Genomic DNA, 21570 nt, shown 5'->3' with positions numbered 1-21570 from the left:
TAATGCAATAAGTTATGGGCAAAGATTTTCTCCCTTAAACTATTTGTGTGTCTTGTGAGCAATACCCACTGTCAAGAACGAGAGAAGAAACCACAAAGAAGACTTGCAGTGAGTTCCACAAACAGCGTTTGGATGGGATTAAAAGCCCCATGTGAAGATGGCAGTACAGATTTGTGCACGATGAGACTTATGAGGAATTAAAATCTAAAAAAAAAAGATGTTTTAGATTTATCTTGTGTGTATGAGTATTTTACTTACATGTACATGTCTGCACAGGTGTGCCTGGTGCCTGCAGTGGTTATAAGGGGGCACTGGATCCCTAGGAACTGGAGTGGTAGTTGTGAGCCATGTTGTGGGTGCTAGAAACTGAACCAGTGTCTTCTGTAACAGCAACAAGTTCTATGAATCTCTGAGTCACCTCTCCAGCCTCCGTTTTTGTTTTTGTTTTTAAAGATTTTATACCTGGTTAGCCCAGAACTAGGTATGTAGACTGGGTTGACCTCAAAGTTTGGCCTTGAACTTACAGTGATCATTATCATGTTTAAAGTTTTGAGGAGATCAAGGGGACAAGGCACATCCCTAAACATAACAAAGGCTCTATTCAGCAAGCCAATAGCCAACATCAAATTAAATGGAGAGAAACTCAAGGAAGTTCCTCTAAAATCATGGACCAGACAACACTGGCCACTCTCTCCATATCTCTTCAATATAGTTCTTGAAGTTCTAGCCAGAGCAATAAGACAACAAAAGGGGATGCAAATGGGAAAAGAGGAAGTCAAATTATCCCTAATTGAAGACAATATGAAGGTATACATAAGTGACCCCCAAAATTCCACCAGACAACCCCTATAGCTGATAAACACCTTCAGCAAAGTGGTTGGATACAAAATCAACTCAAAAAAGTCAGTAGCTTTCTAATATACAAATGACAAACATGCAGAGGAAGAAATTAGGAAAACTACACCTTTCACAATAGCCACATGCAAAATAAAATATCTAGGAGTAACTCTAACCAAGCAAGTGAAGGACTTGCTTGGAAAAAAACTTTAAATCTCTGAAGAAAGAGACTGAAGATGACATCAGAACATGGAGGGATCTCCCTTGTTCGTGGATCAGGAGAATTAACAGTAAAAATGGCCATCTTACCAAAAGCAATTTACAGATTCAATGCAATCCCTATCAAAATACCTACAAAATATTTTGAAGGCATTGAAAGATCAATATCAACTTCATATGGAGAAACAAAAAGCCCAGAATAGCAAAAACAATCCTATACAAGAAAAGATCCTCCGGAGGAATCTCCATACCTGATCTCAAGCTGTACAATAGAGCAACAGTAATTAAAACAGCATGGTACTGGTACAGCAATAGGCTGGTGGATCAGTGAAATCGAATCAAAGACCCAGAGATGAATCCCCACACATTTGGTCACTTGATTTTTGACAAAGAAGCCAAATCTATTCAATGGAAAAAGGATAGCTTATTCAACAAATGGTGCTGGTCTAACTGGATGTCTACATATAGAAAAATGCAATTAGACCCCTATTTGTCACCATGCACAAAACTCAAGTCCAAGTGGATTAAAGACCTCAGCATAAAACCAGAGACATTAAATCGGTTAGAGGAAAAAGTGAGGAAGAGCCTGGAACACATTGGCATAGGAGACACTTACTGAACAGAACACCAACAGCCCAGGCTTTACGGTCAACAATTAACAAATGGGACCTCATGAGGCTGAGAAGCTTCTGTAAGGCAGGAGACACTGTCAACAGAACAAAGTGACAGCCTACAGACTGGGAAAAGATCTTCATCAACCCTACATCTGACAAAGGTCTGATATCCAAAATATATAAAGAACTCAAGAAATTAACCACCACCAAACTCAATAACCCAATTAAAAAATGGGGCTCAGAACTAAACAGGGAATTCTCAACACAGGAATATTAAATGGCTGAGAAACTCTTAAAGAAATGCTCAATGTCATTAGTCATCAGAGAAATGCAAATCAAAACAACACTGAGATTCCATCTTATACCTATCAGAACAGCTAAATCAAAAATTCAAGTGACACAACAGGCTGGCGAGGATGTGGAGAAAGAGGAACATTCCTTCATTGCTGGTGGGAATGCAAACTGGTACAACCACTTTGGAAATCTATCTGGCGCTTTCTCAGAAAAATGGGAATAGGGCTTTCTCAAGACCCAGCTATTCCATTCCTTGGAATACACCCAGAAAATGCTCCACCACACAATAGGGACATTTGCTCAACCACGTTCATAGCAGCCTTATTCATAATAGCCAGAACATGGAAACAGCCTAAGTGTCCCTCAGTAGAAGAATGGATAAAGAAACTGTGATACATTTACACTATGGAATACTACTCAGCTATTAAAAACAAGCAATTCCCGAAATTTGTGGACAAATGGATTGAATTAGAAATGATTATAATGAGTGAGTTAGCCCAAAGCAGGAATAGTCAAATGGTATATACTCACTTATATCAGAACACTAGCCTAATAGGCATGTCCCATGAAAGTCTTCACTTACCAGGAAAGTGGGTCGGAGGGGAGGGCATCCTATTGAGACTTTACGTGAGAGAAGCATGGGAGAATGGGGAAATAGAAGGATCCAGAGGGTCCTAGAAACCTACAAGAACATTATGACGGGCAGATCTGGGCCCAGAGGTCCTGCTTCAACTATGGCACTAGCCAAGGACAATATGGGCAGTAAACTTCGAACCCCTACCCAGATCTAGCCAATGTACAGGACATTCTCCACAATTGAGTGGAGAGTTGATCTGACTTTCACATGAACTCTGGTGCCCCATATTTGACCACGTTCCCTGGATGGGGAGGCCTGGTGGCACTCAGGGGAAGGATAACAGTCTACCAAGAAGAGACTTGATACCCTATGAGCATATACAGGGGGAAGAGGTCCCCCTCAGTCACAGACATAGGGGAGGGGAGTAAGGGGAAAGCGGGAGGGAGGGAGGAATGGCAGGATACAAGGAATGGGCCAACAATTGAGATGTAATATGAATAAATTAATAAAATATTTTTTAAAAGATTTTGTACCTGGTTAGCCCAGAACTAGGTATGTAGACTGGGTTGACCTCAAAGTTTGGCCTTGAACTTACATTGATCATTATCTTTGCCTCCCAAGTACTGTGACAGCAGCTGTAAAGCACCATGCATGGCTCTAGAATTAGTACTCTTTAGAGACAAAAGATTCACAGGAATGTTTGTCTGTACGAAAACCGAGCAAAGGGCAAAGGGCTGGGACTAGGTAAGCTCTGCGTGCTTCTTTAGCTCCATGACCTGGTAACTATGTGCTTATATGTATGAGGCACTAGTTTCTCCTGAGTATCATTGGCGGGAACTTATTATAAAGCGTGTGCAGTAGCTCAAGAGCACACCACACCTAGACTGGATTTGATAAAGCTTATAAAATAGCATCTGACATACAATATAGCACTTGTTTGAGGGGGAAAGTTCTGAAGTTGTAGTGCTTCCAAAAAAAAAGACAACATGAACTATAAACAAGTGTGTACATTGTGTTTTCAATAAATACTATCTCAGTATTGCATATACAATGTGAAAAAGATGTTAATTATATAAACCTATGTTTTTGAGACAGGGTCTTACTGTGTAGCTCTGGCTTATTGAGAACTTGCTATACAAACTAGGCTGGCCTGGAACTCAGAGATGCATCTGCTTCGAGCTCCTAAATGCTGGGACTAAGGACTGTGCCACAGTGGGTTGGACAAGTATCCATTTTTAATATTCTCTTTAGTTTTGTAAATCTTCCACAATACTGAACAAAATAAAAGGTGCTGTCTTAAGCAAAATAGCATTAACAATATCTTTTGAGATCATGGACTTAATTACTATCATAAGCACAACATTAAAGTAGAGCCACTGTCTAGATCCAAGTGCAAAACCCTAATATTTAATAAATAAACAAGTACAAAAAGTATTTTATTTCTATAGCTTCATCATAATATAAGTTATAAAATCACTGAGCACTATGAAAATACAGTTACACTTTAGCATGTTTCTTTTCCGTTTTTATACACTTAAAATGAGTATGTTAGAGATCAGATTATATTTATAAGATTCTAACTCCCCGACCTTATATTTTAAGAAATAAAAACTATGCCAGTAAAATTACTTCACATACTTGTAAATGTCTCAACGGCTGCATAGTTTATTGTTTAGAAAGATAATTTTGCCAGATGTGTGGCACAAATCCAGTAACCCCAGCATTCTGAAAGTGGAGGCGAAGGATCCCTGTACCTGGTTCACTAGCTGGACTAGTTAAGTCTGCAGCTCTTGCTTCAGAAATCATGCCTAAGGCCTTCCTATAGATGTGAGGTAGAGAGCAATTGAGGAGGATGACCAGTGCCAACCGCTGGCCTTTATATGCATATATGTACAAGTGCACCTGCCTCCCCTGCCACACAAACTTACACACATACAAAAATGGACACACATGCATATGCACACATGCATGCACACACGCACGCACACATATGGTTTTGTGTAGCCTACCCTCTTTTTGAACTTACTATCTAGCTGAGGAGGTCTATGGCTCCTGATACTCATGTCTCTAGCCGTTGAGGGCTGGAACTGCAGTTGTGCATCACCAGGTCTTGTTTTATGCAGTGCTAAGATAGAATGGGGGTATGTCATGGTGGGCAAGCACTCTACTAGCTGAGTTATATATTTTCAGCTCTTCTTTTCTCTTCTTGTTGGACATTTATGTGTGTGTACTTCTTTGCTATGTCATGACCAATAAAAGAGCTTTCCTTCCTTCCTCCCTCCCTTTCTTTTTCCTGCTGGGAATTGAATGTGGGCCTTGTGCATTTACTATGTAACTGAGCTACATTCTAGTTCCTACAAGTGAAAATGTTTCTTAATTTTTGTATGCCACAGGTACTAAGCATTGATTATTACTTGAAGACATACAAATTAAAACAATGAAATACCACTTTTTAAATTTATCTTGATAGCGAAAAATAAGCAACATAAGCCACACCTAAGAGAACTGATACACCAATACCTTCATACACCTGAAGCAATCTTTCCAGGTTAGCAAGTTGGTAGCAGATAACCAAGACTTAAAAATGCAAAATGCCTTGAGCCAGCAACAAGAGCTCGAGGAACTGGTCTTAACAGAATAATCAAAGATATGAAAAAACATTAGTGTGTAGGACACTTAAACTGCATTAGTTCCACTCTCAAAAATTCAAGTGTGATTAGCAAGGCACTTTAAACACATTTAGGTGTGGAGAAAAGTCTGTTATATACATAATAAAATTGTTAATAGCATTGCATTGTTACAGGAATATAGATTTAAAGTTTTTCCTTTCATTTGTATTTTCTTACTTTTTACAATGAAGATGTGTTGCACTTTTGTCAGAGAAACAGCAAAAACTTGTAATAGAGGAGAACGACAGTGTGCTACATTAGTTGGTACGTTTTAATAGCTAGTGGTTCTTATCTTTAAACTCTTTTAGATTTATTTTATGCACATAAAATAAATAACTTTATTTGCATGTATGTATTATATTTGCATGTATTGTATGCCTGGTGCCTGCTGAGGTTAGAAGAGGCCAGTGGATCCCTAGAGCTGAAGCTATAGATGGTTGAGAGCTGCCATGTGGATGCTGGGAATTGAACCTGTGTCTTCTACAGGAATCACAACTGCTCTTAACCTCTTCAGCACCCCACCCCCTTCACATTTTTTTTTTTTTTTAAGAAAGTTTACCTGCAATCCGTATTACTTTGTGACTTAATTCTTTGGGTGCTTTTAAAAAACATGTACTTTGTGTGGGTATGCATATGCATGGACATGTGTGGCTACACGCCCCAGAGTGTGCCTGAGAAGGTCAAAGGACAGCTCTCAGGAGTTAGTGCTCTATTTCATTCATGGAGGCTCTCGGATGCGAATTCAGGCGGTTAGGGTTGCGGGCAAAAGCCTTAACCCACTGAGAAAGTTTACTGGCTTTCACCTTGAACTTCAAATCCTTCTGCTTCCACTTTCTAAGTTCTGAGATTACAGACTTGCACCCTCGTATCTAATATATGTGGTGCTCGAGACTGGAGACAGGGTTTTGTGTGCGCTAAATAAGCACTTTACCAACTGAGTCTGAAACATTTGTTCTTAACTTTAACCTAGAGTTTTATGTTTAAAATTATGGGCAATTAGGTTTGGAAGAAAAGAGTTAACCAAGTGAGTCTCTGGCCTTTGCCATTCTGGGCAGCACTGAAGAGATGGCTACATAAAGAACCTATTACTTGCAAGGATGAAGTTCTGGAAATTCTAAGCAAAAGGGTGGCAACAATCCCTTGTTATATTGCAAGAACATACAAATGCTAATAACCCAAACTGAAAAGCAACTGCCTCAAAACATGCAGGGGAAGCGAGGTGCAGGTGAGAAAAGTGGGAAGGGGGAGCAGCCCAGCTGAGTGTTCTGTTTTCTCCATGAGCACACACGAGCAGAGAGCAGCTCTTGCTTGGCCCCGATGTTGGTATAACCAAAACAAGCAACAAGCAAAGCACACTTTTGGGATCTTAGCACTTTTTTCAGTCCCATGTTATAGCAATAGTTCTGGATCTTAGTTTTTCTGTTTTTTCTCCCTCAAGACAAGGCCTCTCTGTATAACCACCCTGGTTGTTATGGAACTCAGAGATCTACCTGCCTCTGCCTCCTGAGTGCTCGGCTTAAAGGCTGTGCCACCACCACTCCCCGCTCTCTCTTCTGTCTCTGCCTCTCTGTGTCTGTCTGTCTGTCTGTCTGTCTGTCTGTCTCTCTCTCAATGTTATTTTTAGAGAAGCTTAAAAAACTAGTCCTCCTCTTTGATTGCACACCTCTTGCTATGTGAGTTCACTGGAGAGTTCGCTATGTAACTACAGCACTCCTTAGGCCTTCTGTGTGGCTTTTCTTTATTTGGAACTCTGCAATTGCCGTAGATATGGAACCTTCTACATTATGTGAATCACCACTAGCCTTTTATTTTTATTTATTTATGTGTGTGTGTGCACGCATGTGCACCTGAGCACTATCCATGTGCAGAAGCTCCAGGGGCCAAAGGGCATAGGATCCTCTGGAGTTATAGGCAGTGAGTTACTGTGTGTGTGTGTGTGTGTGTGTGTGTGTGTGTGTGTGTGTGGTTAGGAACTGAAGTTGGGGTCTCTGGAAAAGCAGAAGGCACTCTTAATCACTGAACCATCTCACTAGTTCGTTGAATCACCTTAAAATCTTATATCATGGTATTATATTCATGCAGACTTTAAAAAATGTCTAATCCTTGAAGAGTTGGGGAATAGAGGGACCTGGAAGGGACAGGAACTCCACAAGGAGACCAACAGAACCAATAAATCTGGGATGGGGCAGGGCAGTGCTGCAGAGACTGATGCATCAACCAAGGACCTAGACCCCCTGCTCAGATGTGGTCAATATGCAGGACAGTCTCCATGTGAGTCCCATAATATGGGAAGTAGGGCTGCCTCTGACATGGACCCTGTTGCCCACTCATTGATCACTTCCCCATGGTGGGGCGGCCTTGCCAGGCCACAGAGGAAAATGATGCAGGCAGTCTAGATGAGACTTGATGGGCTAGGGTTAGATGGTAGGGGAGGAGGGATCTGACTAGGGCTGGGAGGAGGGAAAAGGGAGGGAGGGTGGGGCTGGAAGGAGATGAGGGAGGGGGCTACATTTGGGATATAAAGTGTATAAGTTAAAAACAAACAAATATAATAAAAAATGTCCAATCCTGTCTTAATTGCTGGGCTATCTAACTGGCTATGTTCAACTACTTATGCATTAACTATTACAAAGTCGAGGTGACAGTGGCTATGTTAGGATAGACAAGACACTGTAGTAATAAAACCCCAGGGTTCTTCAAGTCTCAGCATTAATAACATTTTTGGCTAGATAGTTTTTAGTGTTATAGAACTTTCTCCCCCTTTGGTGCTGGGAATGGCACTTAGGGTCTCTATGCTCTCTACCACTGAGCTGCACTCTCTGCCCACTGTAAGGTACTTCCCAGCGTAACTGGCTTCTACCCGCTAGGTGCTAGTTATACTAGCCCAGGTGGTCAGACCTAAGTGTCTCCAGGCTTTACTACATGTCACCAAGGGGCTATATCAATCCTAACTAGGAATCACTAGCTTATGGACTGGCAGGGAAAGGTGCCTGTTGTTAAGCATGATGACCTCAGTTCCACCAGAATCCAAATGGTAGAAAGAAAGAGCTAATGCCCGCAGTTGCCCTCTGACCTCCACTACGTGCCATGGCACATGTGTATCACAGTGCACACAAATGCATATGCACAAAATAAATGTAAAAATAATTACTAGTTTACAATGAATCTGACTTTTTAAACTGCCCTGGGGATGAGAGAAAACGATCTCTTTAAAAAGTTTTGGGGCAGACAGAAAAAAGTATATTGAAATCTGTTAAAAAGCATGTCAAAAATAATATAAAATATCACTTCTGTTCACAATCTTTTGGTTAATGCAATTCACACAACGAAACTCCTGTCAGGAGGGCAGGAAAGTATAGCACACACTGAGGGAGAAACAGAACTGGGGATACAGGAGTCCGCTGCACTGCCCCTTCCTCGCCTACTGGGTCTCTTTGCCTTGTCTTGTTCCAGCTGGTTCTTCTCTCTCTAGTACAATGAAGGACGGAAGAGTTGTTCTTCTAGTTCCCTCCATCAAACCACAAAGCATCATAAATAATCACAGGTCAGAATCACCATGAAACAAGCACAAACAGTCCTTCCAACTAACTTCCAATGCGCCACCTGCAAAGGCGACTGTGAACCTGGCCTGCTGGCACCCCTTACCTGCCCAGTCAGCTCTTGCATGCCCAGCTGTAGAAACAGCTAGATTTTTTGGTGGGGGAGGAGTTATGTCTTAAAACAGCCAGAGCAGTGGTTCTCAAGCCGTGGGTGTGACCTCTACAGGGGTCACATATCAGAGATTTACAGTATAATTCACGGCAGTAGCAAAATTATAGTTATGAAGTAGCAATGAAATAATTTTTTTGAGTGGGGGTTGCCACAACATGAGGAACTGTATGAAAGGGTCGCAGCATTAGGAAGGCCTAGAACATATCACCAGAAGCTGCAAATTTTGCAAAATTCCCTTTGGAAAACATCTGTATCTTCTAGTTACGTGGCTGAAAGCATCCTTATTTACTTGTTTATGAGTTTCATTATGACTACTCCGAACAATAAATGAGTGGTACAGAACCCTAGAGCTTCCCTACGTTAGTCTTTTCCTAGAAATTTGTCAAATCACAGGCAAAACTCAGGCCATGACCTTGAATTTTTAAAAATCTTCTGTATTAACAACCATTTCTACTTTAAAGGAAAAAAATTAGGTTCTAAGAGAATAGAAAACAGGAACAGAGCATACAACATTGGTGTATATCTGGTAGCTCTAGGGAATAATATGGTATCAGGCATTAGAGCCAAACATTTCATTAATGATTTGCCAGTTACAGAGAAAAATGTCTCGATTCAAAGATGACCAAGTTTGAGCCCTTTAGGTGAGAATCTCCACTGTGTTTTTTATGCAGCCTGGTTGTTTAAATAGTTTAAGGACTCTGGCTCTGCTGCCCTTTCATTCTCCCGCTAAGAGATATACATGTCCCTAACTGTCCTAGCTTACACAAACCTGCTGCACTCCATGCATCTTCTGGGCCCAGAATGCTTCCTGGCTCACCTTCCCCCACGGGTTTGAGTTTGGATTCTGCTTAAGTTACACAGCTGCAGCAGCAAGCTGTCTTGAAATGATCCATGTTGGTATTCAAGCTGAGCGAACCTTGGTCTCTATTTATGCTGTCCTTCTGGCTCTTATTCTTTGATTCCAATCAATGTACTCAAAATAAAACTTAGATTTTTAAATTTAAAAACCAGGCTAAACAGGAACAAAGCCTTTCATATACCACCTTTCTACAATAAGTTCATGAAAGGAAAAAGCTTCATGCCCTTTCATCTGCTACTCTTGTTGGCCCTGGAAAGACGGCAGAATGAGGAAATAGCCTCCAGATCCACGAAGGAAGATGCACATGGGCTAGGAGACGGCAGCAACTGAAAATCACTTAAGTTCTTACAAATTCTGAGTCCGTGTCATTGCTTGTGCTTGCTGAACAGGCAGAGTTTTATAGCTCACAAAGACACTAATGGTTTCAAACGAATGGAATTTTAACCTTGTCTCAAAATGTTTCCATTCCCTCGGGGCCAAGGTAATTACCACACTTCTGTTTCCTCTAGGGAGCTCTAAATTCCAAGCCGGCCAGCAGAAATCAGCTGGGAAGTACATAAACATACAAGTTATCTGAGTTCTTCCTCTTCAAGAAAGGAAAACATTTCTGTAAACACCATCTTTAGAAGGAAAAGTCCGATTTCAGGGAATCAACTGTGACTCGTCCTTAGCCCTCTGTCTTCCAGGTTAGTTCACAGACCACAGGCCATCACTAGTTCTTTAGAATAGTGTGTGTGTGTGTGTGTGTGTGTGTGTGTGTGTGTGTGTGTGCGCGCGCGCGCGTGTGCGCATGCGCACACATGTGTGTATAGGTGAGAGAATAACTAGCAGGAGTTCGTTCTTCCTTCCAGTCAGGCTGTCAGCTGACCAACTGAGCCATCTTGGTGATCCCTCTAATATTGATGCAGAGTTTAGTTTGCCAAGCTAACTAAACATTTTTATAATGTTGGTTCTTCTGACTTTCACAAACCATGTGTGAGAGCAGCATTCCCCTTTGAAGTGAACTTACTTAAAATACTATATTATGTATAAAAGTATACAAATAAACAGAGTATAGTTCTATTAACTCTCATACAATGAGCATACTGTGTGGCACCAGTCTAGATCAAGAAAGAGAACAAGATTAACACCCCAAAAAGTGCTTCTCATGCCTCTTTTGGTTATCACCCCTACAAAGAATTACACCTTTGCCACCAAGAAGACTCACTTACTACCTCTTGACTGAAATGTTATTCTCTTTGTTATATCCCATTATGTAATGTTCAGCAGTGCTATGCGAGCTGAATATGACTTGTGTCTCCCAAGGGTCTGAGTAAAGATTTGATCCACAGAAGCTACTGGAAGGAGGTAGACACCCAGTAGAGGCTCAGTAGTTCATAGGAGCATAAAGCATTTCTGGGGTGGCTCCTGGGATAGTTCTCCTGAGAACGCAGACAGAAACACGGAACACTAGTGGGGTAGGCCTTGAGGCTTCGGAGGAACAAGTCAATCAGGAACTGGGTTGGAGGCCATGTGTGTTATGTTCTGGCAACGAATATGATTGCTTTTTGCCTGAGTCCTGAGAACTCACGTGGAGCTGAATTTCAAAGTAACAGACCAATTTCTTTGGTGGAAGAAATTTCAAGATAGCACAGCACTCAGGCTGTGGTATGGCTACTGCTCACTGGTCTCACTCATATCTACAGTGAGAAAAATACGAAGTGTAATATGAACATGTGAAAAATGTGAAGATTGGTGAGGAAAATTGAGTAAACAAGTTTAAAACTGCTGACAGAGACAAGGAAGACTCCAAAGCATCTGCAATGGTTAAAGAGGGACCTCCCTCTCTCCTTCCTGACTGGATGCAAGGTGACCAGCAGGCTCCCACTCCTGCCGTTATACCTTCCCCACTACGATGGGATGTGTCCTCTTGAACTAAAGGCCAAATAAACCCTTTCTTCTTTAAGTTGTTTTCTGTCGGGCATTTTGTTACAGCAATGGAAAAGTAACTAGTATACTTTCTAACGCTGAAAAATGGGTTTAGTTTTCTAAGTAAGACAACAGAAGAATCATCTTTACACTGAGCTACTTTTCTTTGTTGTTCTTCATAATAGTGCAATTCCTTTAAAAATTATTTATTTATTTTATGTGCACTGGTGCCATATGTGCCTGCATGTGCGTCTGTGTGAGGGTGTCAGATCCCCTGGAACTGGAGTGGGCTGTGAGCTGCCACATGGTTGCTGGAAATTGAACTTGGGTCCTCTAGAAGAGCAGCCAGTGCTCTTAACCACTGAGCCATCTCTCCATCCCACAGTGCAGCTTTCTTTAGAGTCCCATTTTACCCAAAGGCTTAGATGACATCTGTATTCTCTTTTATATCTCTTGCTTTAACTAAATCATTGTTTATAAGAAAATGGGGAGACTAAAATGGAGAGAAACGGGACACCAATAAAAGTTTTAAAAACTATCATGCACCTGTTAAAGTCTTCGCTCTTTATATATGTCCCCTATCCCTACGATCCACAGTACGCACACCATTCATTATAAAGAACCCACGAGCGAAATGAGCTAGGCTATCGTGCATGCTTTTATTTGATATAAATTGCCAGGGCAACCATTAACCCTCATTAAGTAAAACTAGCAACTTCTTCTCTATTTCTGTTGGTTCAAGGTTCATTCGGCCAGGGAAGGTCACTAGCTATTCCTTGGCTGGCTGTCCAAGTGACTGCACAGCACATACTTTGCTGAATGGCCACTGGTGGGTCACTTTTTCTGATGTAATACTAAACTTGTGTAATCCTGACACTATTTTGAGAATCCCGACACTACCTGGTAGTCCTGATTTGCCTCATTCAGAACTGCTGGGTGATTACTTTTCCTAGTCACACTTGGAAGTTACAAATGAGAAGCCACACATTCATAGCTGAGCATTTCTATATGCATTTATGGTACTGGTCAATAACCCGGACCCAGGAGCACATGGCATTTTCCATGTTTCCTTAGATTCATTATATTAGACCTTCAGATGATAATGTTATGCACTGTAATTTATGTGTATTCTTACCTAAGTCAGCAAAGAAAAGCAGGTCACATGAAATCAGAGAATCTCAGAGCTGCACCTCAGCATCTAACCTGGTTCTCTGACTGTAAGGAGGGAGATGGTAAGGCTCTGTGCCTGCAGACGGTTGTAAATACTCATACAGATAAATGGTAAGAGTGTTAGATTTCAAACCTCCAGCTCTCAATCATGTGTACTTTTCATTGTGGCAGGCTACATATCTTCATCTTTTTGGAGCAGGTTGAAGAAAAGGAACACCATTATTGTAGAAAAACCATTTTTTCTATCTGCCACTCTAAGCCCAAAGTTTTCAACACAAGTTAAATATCTCTATTCTTATCGTTCACTTGCTTGAGGAAAATACCAGGGAAACACCTCTATTTCACTGTTTTGTTTTTTATTTTTTGAGGGGTTGGTGGGGGGACAGTGAGATGTACTCTCACTCTGTAGACTAGGCTGGTCTGGAACTCACTCTGTGGTTCAGGCTAGCTTCCAACTCAGAGCAACCCTCCTCTCTCAGCCTCCCTACTGCATGAGCGAGCCACCATGCACACCTTCACACCTGTTTCACTTTTTAAGATTTCACTGATTCTTGGAGTTGGCTTTCTGTTGTGATAAGTACTATGAAAAGCAACTTAGAGAGGAAAGGGTTTATTTCATCTTCTGCATAACCGAGGGAAGCCAGGGTGGCAGCAGGGCCCATGGAGGCAATCTGCGGACTGGCTTGCTCCCTAGCCTCTGCGCAGCTACTTGTCTTTTTCCTGCTTTGTTTCTTTGTTGTTGTTTGAGACAGGGTTTCACTATGGAGCCTTGTTTGGCTTGCAACTTGCTATGTAGATCAGGCTGGTCTTGAACTCAGAGATATGCCTCCCTCTGCCTCCTGTGTTAGCTAAAAGTGTGTGTGTGTGTGTGTGTGTGTGTGTGTGTGTGTGTGTGTGTGTGTGTGTGTGTGTGTGTGTGTTGCCTGCATGTGTGCCTGAGTACCATGTGTGTACTTGGTGCCTGTGGAGGCCAGAAAAAGGCACTGGATCCCCATGGGATTGGGGTTACAGGCAGTTGGAGTTGTTATGTGGGTGCTGGGAATTGAATGTGTGTCCTCTTAAAGAGAAGCCAGTGTTCTTAAGCATTGAGCCATCTTTCCAGCACAGTTAGCTTTTTAAAATAGTCTCAGGTCTCTTGTCCAGAGATGGCACTATACAGTGGACTGGGCTGGCCTATATCAATTAGCAGTCAAGAAATGCCTCATAGACATGCCCAGAGGCCAGTCTGCTCAAACCCTAACCCTGACTAACCATGGGCTGTCAAGTTGAGAGCTAAAGCTAACTAAGAGAAAACTCTTGCATAAACTCCTGTGAACTTTCCCCAAACTCAAAAGAAAGAAATAAGGTATTTATTCATATGCCCCAAGGTTTGTACATTCACCACTGAAGATTATTTAAGGCGTATAAACAGTCACTTTTTATATGTTAAAAAAACAAACAAACAAACCAAAGTTGCTAATATTAATGCTACTATCTATGGCTAATGTAAATATCTTAATTAAATCATGTTTAAACAATATGGTAATGAGAAGCCATATGCTATAGCACTTCAAATAATATGGAAGTACACTAAAGTCTCACTGCAGTGCTTGTACGGTCTGAGGCACCATCAAAAAGACGGAAGGCCTCCTAGAACGTACAAAGGCAAGAAGGACAGATGAGAGCACAACTGGTTTTCAGGACTCAGGTGACAGTAGCACATACACAGGAACACTAGCATTACAGTATCTTTCATGGTAAAGTTGTCACAGTTAGAGTGGATGAGAGACAATGCCATATTAACTTCCTGCTACCCCAACAGTGCTTCACACATTTTATACATTACTAGTCCTCAACCCCAGACTGCAGATCTCAGTCCCACCTAAAACCCTGACTGAAACTTTCTGAAATATCTAGAACTGCGTGGCTGGGCTAGTTTCTAACACCTAAGAACCAAGAGGGATCGTAAACATGTATATTTTATAAATTAAGATTCAACGGGATTCACTGACTTGTCTATGCAGTGCTCAGCCCCTACCAGAGAAGCTTCTTATTGCAAGGCCATGGTCCCCATGCAGGAACAAGTGTGTGGGGATTGCTCAGCCCCAAATGGAACATGTATAGCATGCTCAGGGATCATGGAAGAGGAGGGTAGAACCTATGTAAGAGTCAGAGGGTAGGGAGGACTGCTGTAAAATGCTGCACAGGGCCACTGGACTCATAAACTCACAGTGGTGACCTGTGGTGACCTGCGGAAGATCCAGACAGCCAGCATTCCAACGCAGATGGAGGAGGGCTCACAAGGCTCCACCCCTGCCTGAGGCACTACTAGTAGCTGATGGTTGCGGGGGGTGGGGGGTGGGTGGGGGGGTGGGGGGGTGGGGGGGTTGGGGGGGTGGGGGTGGGCGGGGGGGGTGGCAAAGTCGGATTGTGTATACTGCATACATATATGTCATTTTCAAATAATGAATAAAAAATTACATTAAATTTTAAAATTGAGTAGCACTGGATCTGAAACTTAACAGCATCTGAAAGATGTCTCTGACTAGTTATAATGGTCAAAGAAGGTTCTTGCTAAAAAAAAAAAAAAAGGTGATCTGGAGAATAAGTAAAATTACTGAGGTGTAGAAGACTGTTCAAGGACAGAGCACGTGCAGGAGCCCAGGGTAGGAGGATGCCTAAGCTGGCAGAAGGGTGATGGGTGTGGGCGTAACAAAGAATGAGCACAGTGGGCACAGTTAGACTTGGCTTAGTAGAAGCAACAGGAGGTTTGAAGAAAAGAGCTAACATCCAGGGGTGGTGGTGCATGCCAGTAACCCCAACACCTGGGGAGGCAGAGGCAGAGGCCAGTGTGGTCTACAAAGTGAGTCCAGGACTGCCAAGGCTATATAGAGAAACCCTGTCTTCACGAAACATGATCAACTTTACATTTTAATTTTTTTTTTTTTTAAAGACAAGGTCTCATTTAGTCCAGGCTGGCCCCAAAGTAACTAGATGATGCTAATGATGAATTCCTGATCTTCCCGAGCGGTGGAATTACAGAACTGGGCAATCACACTCAGCCTTAGATTCCCATTTTCTAACATCTCATGCTGAAACAAGAATGGCGACTGTGCAGGGAAGAGCAGACCCAGGAGAGAAGTTAGGAGGCCACAGGAAAGGTGCAGGTAACACACGAAGAGATCTTAACTGAAAAGGTAAAAGGAGACATGAAAATAAACGAATGGATCTAAGATAGATTTAGAAGTATAAAATGTCAGAAGTTAGTAATGGCTTGCGTACCATAGTGAGGAGAGACTTCACAGATGACTCAGGTGTGGAATTTCTACAATCACAGGGAGAGAAGATATTTAAAGAAGATCATGGCCAGACATGGTGACATACTCTTTTAATCCCAGCACTTAAGGAGGCAGAGGTAGAGGCAGAAGCGGGTGGATCTCTTTGAGTTCTCTTTGAGTTTCAGGCCAGCCTAGTCTACACACTGAGATCCAGCCTGGCTAGGCTTACATAGTGAGACCCTATTGAAAGGAAGGAAGGAAGGAAGGAAGGAAGATAAGAGAACAAATAAGACTGAGGGAGGAAGAGAAGTCACGGACTCAGTTTAGGTTACTGCATGTGACAAGCATTTAAATTTTGAATAGTATTAACGAGGCAGTAAGCTATGAGTGCAGGACAGGTGAGATGGTTCAGGAGACAAAGGCACTCATTACCAAGGCTAATGGCCTGGGTTGGATCCCTGAGTTCCACATAGCAGAACAGAGAGAACATATTTTTCCAAGTTGTCCTCCAAACTCTACACACATACAAGAGCACGCATGTGTGCCTTCCAATAAATAAATGAATATAATAACAATAATAAAAATATTCGAGGCCAGAACTTAACAGAGAAGCCTCAAGTAGACTTCTTTAAACTGAAGTTCTGAGTTGTTCTAGAATAAATGATAAGCTATTGGAACACATGAAGTCACCCGGCAAGAGGAAAGAAGACGCAGGAGTAGACGTAAGGCATCCCAACATCTGATAAACCGCGAAAAAGCAATCTGTACAGAAGACTGACCAGTGAGAAAAGAAGTGAGAGGACACATGCCACAAAGCCAGGGGATGAGAGGGTTTGAAGGCTAAGAAGTTGATGGCGCTGAATCATGCAGCCAGGGCAAATCAAAAAGACTTCCAAAAGCCCTCGGGCTTAATGGCAGGAAGATCACTACTGAACTGACCAGGAACTGCTGCATTAGACGGCAGAAGAGGAGACTGTGTCAGAGGTGGTAACCAAGGAGCAGAAAATGTGGCTGATCTACAAAGTGAAAAAAAAAAACAAATAAAATGCAAATTTCAAGGAGCAGTTTAGACTAAGACAATTACATTAGACTATGAAAGGATAAACACATTGTTACAAAGTTTTACTATTTCTTTACATGCTACACAAATTCTGAGTAGGGTTGCAAACAGGGTTTACGGCAGTATAGAATGAAGCACTGTGAAAAACACCACATTTAGGGACATTACATGGAAGAACACACAGGGCAACAGTGGGATAGGCATAGCACAGCTGAATTATCTCTGTATATTTTTCATTGGTAAATAGAGAAAACAAGTTTCTTGGCAACTTCTCTAGGACTTTAAGACAAGATGGCAGCATGTGACTGATACTGTCTTACAACACTGTAGAGGAAAACAGGAAACTTTCAAACAGATGTCTGTGTATACCTAAGATGGGAATGCTTTGCTTACTGGTGGGCTAGAGCCTCCGTTTTCTAGAAGTAAGTGGTGAGATAGTGGATAGCAAAATTTATGTTTCTGGCCACTTTTGAGATAACTATATTTGTCTCACAGACCTATAACCAATAACAATATATATATATATATATATATATATATATATATATATATATATATATATATATTCAATAGGTATCTCATAAGTCCAAAGTATATTCCTAAAGCTCATCTTGTAAGCAGAAAGAAAACAAAGACAAAGGACATCAGAAGAGTAAACTAGTTAGAAATAAAGTGACCAGACCAGAGAACCAACAGAGGCAGAGAGATAGGCAGGTGAGGCCTGTGGCAGGGCAGTCTGCTAAGAACTTCTCAGCCCCTCCATTGCCTTCCCTCACTGTTGCTATATATAGCACAGACAAAAGAACTCTAAGCTGCCTGTTCTCCTGCCTGATCATGCCAGTGGCATTATCTGTGGTCCTCTAGCTTTCCCTCCCAGGAGTCTCCTAATCAATATTGAACTTGACATCGAGCTGGTGTTGTTATCCAGTGTTCTAAGCTACTGCGAGAACTCAGTTATTCAAACAAAAGCAAAGGCAAAACGACACCCACTTATACTTGGATCTGCTAAACTAAGGACACCCTGTGAGAAAAATGAGACGTATGTTTAGAATGTAATACTGGGCTCTGTGGGAAGACTGACGAATCTAATTTAAGGAAATAGTCTTAAAGCTAATGAAATGAAACAAGGGGAGGATCCAGATTCAGATGATGACCCATACGTCTTTAATGATTTTCTTACTGTGTGCTGAGGACCGTCTTCATTATCCCGCATGTAGAAGGGCTTGAGTGCTGACGGATAGTTAACGACAAAGACTGGTGTGTTGCCACAGTGTTTCACCAGGTACTTCTCATGCTCAGTTTGTAAGTCAACACCCCACTGTAACGAGAAACAAGAAGACAGGGCTAAAATACACACAGAAAAACAACTGTACCAGTTCCAAGGGCTTTCTCTCCTTGGGGCTCAGTGATGTGTGCAGCTGTCTGCCAAGGTTACACAGCTGACTAAACTAAAGGGAAATGCTTGCTAATAAGAACGGCCAAAGGCCTGGAAAGATGAAAGCTGAAATCGGTAGATAAACACTATTGTTTCTGTGTCCCATCTCAGGGAGTAGCAGTCAGCAAGGGCAGCACAGGCAGAAAAACAACATACTTTCCAAAGGGATAAAGCTGATGCAGGGTTACGGTTTTTATTAACACTGCCTACAGCTTGTCCCCTACTTACTGTTTCTAAATCTCAGGAAATTAAATGACGGTGGCAGTACCTCTAATGCTGGGCCTATCTTTGGTGAGATGGCTTTTCTCAGTGAATTTCTATTTTAATAAAAGTCAATTCATATTTAAGATGTTCTCTGATGAATATGTAATAACACTGTTTGGCCTATTTATTTAGTAAATACTACTGTGACTATTAAAGTCCAGGTGGCATATTAAGTACTGGTAGTAAGGAAACAACAAACAAACCCCACATGGTATCAGTTTTGACTTCACGAAGCTTGGTAGGAAATATCAAGATAGAAATTACACAAAGAATTAATTGGCTTTAAAACCAACAAGCGCTGCTGGCTGCAGGTGCAAACCTATGATGCCAACCCTTGGGAGGTAGAGGCAAGATCAGCAGCTCATGTCATCCTCAACACAGGGAGTTTGAGGCCAGCTAGACCACATGAGATCCATCAAAGAAGCTCATCACTGATAAACTCTGTAAGAGCATCTAGCAAATGGAGATGGCGCTAGTGTAAAGGGTTGTTTAGAGACATAGGTAGCACACCATGCTCCCTTACTATTACCACGTGTTTGGCAATACCCTCCACCCCACAAACACTTTAAACAAGTTGCACAATTAGGTAAAACTACTTTAGACTCATTTTTTAAAAAAGAGTAATTTCCCCTACTTAAAATATAGATTGGCCTACATCTAACAGTTATGCATAAACAAAAATTATAAAATTGCCCCGATTTTTATAAAGGTAAGTGAGGACATTCCAATTCTCTAGTCAAGAATATCTATTTGTATTATTTTTGTGTTGAAGTTAGTATGATTGCATTCTCAGTTGGCTGCAGAAATCACAGAAGTCTTCTCAGCTATGGACTGACAAGCGGCATCAGGTCTTCACCAAATGAGCACACAAATAAATGGAAGATAAAGCTGAGAAACCCTGTGTTGGGGTGTGTGTGTATGGGAGGGAGGTCATTCCTGGACTCCAGCCAGGGAGGCAGTTCTACTAACTGGAGGTCTTCACCTCTCCCTCAGCTCCTCTAAACCCAAGCCTCCAATCTTAGCCCCTGCTGCAGCCACGCCCCTCCAGTGGATCACACAGATCTCCACTTCCAACTCTAGCCCAGCTCCCAGCCCCAGCAGGCACTCCATGGGAACCCACAGGCCATTCTGGCCAGAGAAATAAGTAGGCATACTTTCACCTCTCTCTCTGCTCCTCCAAATCCAATCCCCTAGCCCCACCCTCAGCCTGTAGCAGACTACGTGCTGTGGCTTCTCCTCACTCTTTGCCTCATTCCTAGAGGACTAAGCAGATCATGGTGGAACATCCTGCTTTCCTCTCTGCAGTGGACCTGCTTGGTCCCACCTCCGGCCCACTCCCATCCCTACGTGCCAGCTCCCACTACCTAGAAACACATTTGCGTGGACCCTTCAGTGGCCACACCTACCAGGATCCCGGAAGAATCTTGTTCCAAGGAACAAATCACCCACCCAATTCTTGTCTTAGGCCAGATGTCATCACCAAGAATTACCATTTTCCCAAACCTAGATGGCTAACGCCAGTGTAAAGTCACAGTCACTAACAGCCAGAGCAGCATGCCTGCACTACAGCCCTGCAGCCCTACCACAGCCGGCCGTGAGTGTTTTAACACAGCCAAAGCACACAACAAATGCTCTATGAATAAGACAGATGTCCTTAAAGAGGAAAGGAATAAATCCCTTAAAATTTTTTTATGAACATACAAACAAATAGCAGAAGGATACGAGTAAAACAGCTCAAGACCTGAAAATGGAAACAGAATCAATATAGAAAACCCAAGCTACGGGAAATCTGGAAGTGAAAAATTTAGGAATGCAAACAGGAACCTTGTGGTAAGAAAGCCTCACCAACATAATACAAGAGATGGAAGCGAGAATCTCAGGCATTGAAGATATGTTAGAAGAAATGGTACGAAGATGATCTAATTAACATTGCCAAATAGTGGGGGAGGCAGAGTCCTAACTGGGCATCTCTTGCCATCAAATGAAGCTTCCAGTACTGGGATCTGTACATCTGATTGAGTTGTTGGTCAAAGGGAACCTCCATACAACCCAGGGTATTGTCTAGACTGTAAGCTGTTCTCCACAAAATGATGGCAAGGCCCCCCTGCTGCAGACAGCACCCACACAACTCACTGAATGTGGAGAGTCGAGCTGGTGTATAGATAGAACTTTCACCCTTATGGTCTAGTATCTTCGGTATAGAAAGGTTCTTCTCAAAGCTATCAGGAAAGAGACACTAATCCAATCTTGAACCCTTGGGCTGACAATGGTGTCCTGCCTGCAAGATATGGTAGTTCAATGGTGGCACCAAGCTTGTGGGAGTAACCAACCAGTAGCTGACTTGACTGAAGGCTCACTCCTCAAGGTAGAACAATCCCTGACATTGCTCAAGTGACCAAAAACCTGAGACTAGATAGCCTAGGGACCAAGGGCAAAACCAAGTATTACTGGTCTAAAATAACCAGTAGGCAGCAATAAAATGACTCTTAATATGACGTACTGCTATGCTCCTAGATCAGTGCCTTGCTTAGCCATCATCAAAGAAGTTTCCTCCTGCAGCAGATGGGAAGAAATACAGAGACCACAGCCAGATGTTCTACAAAGAATGAAAGACCTTGAAACACTCGGGCCTAAATAAGAGGTCTCCATCAAATCTCCCCTCTCAGGGCTCAGGGAACCTTGCAGAAGAGGAAGGG

At 42.2% G+C, this 21570-nt stretch overlaps 1 protein-coding gene across 1 annotated transcript in view; it reads right to left on the bottom strand.

The window, feature by feature from the left end:
* The window catches only part of Nars2 (asparaginyl-tRNA synthetase 2, mitochondrial), a 102767-nt gene that overhangs the window by 6863 nt on the left and 74334 nt on the right, over positions 1-21570 (bottom strand). Inside the window, exon 11 of the mRNA XM_051148960.1 lies at positions 18356-18493. Within this exon, the coding sequence (XP_051004917.1) occupies positions 18356-18493 (138 nt within the window). The remainder of the gene's footprint in view (positions 1-18355; positions 18494-21570) is intronic.

The sequence above is a fragment of the Acomys russatus genome, chromosome 7 (genome assembly GCF_903995435.1).
Source record: "Acomys russatus chromosome 7, mAcoRus1.1, whole genome shotgun sequence".
In the NCBI taxonomy this organism is placed as follows: Eukaryota; Metazoa; Chordata; class Mammalia; order Rodentia; family Muridae; genus Acomys; species Acomys russatus.
This window is presented reverse-complemented; position numbering and strand designations above follow the sequence as displayed.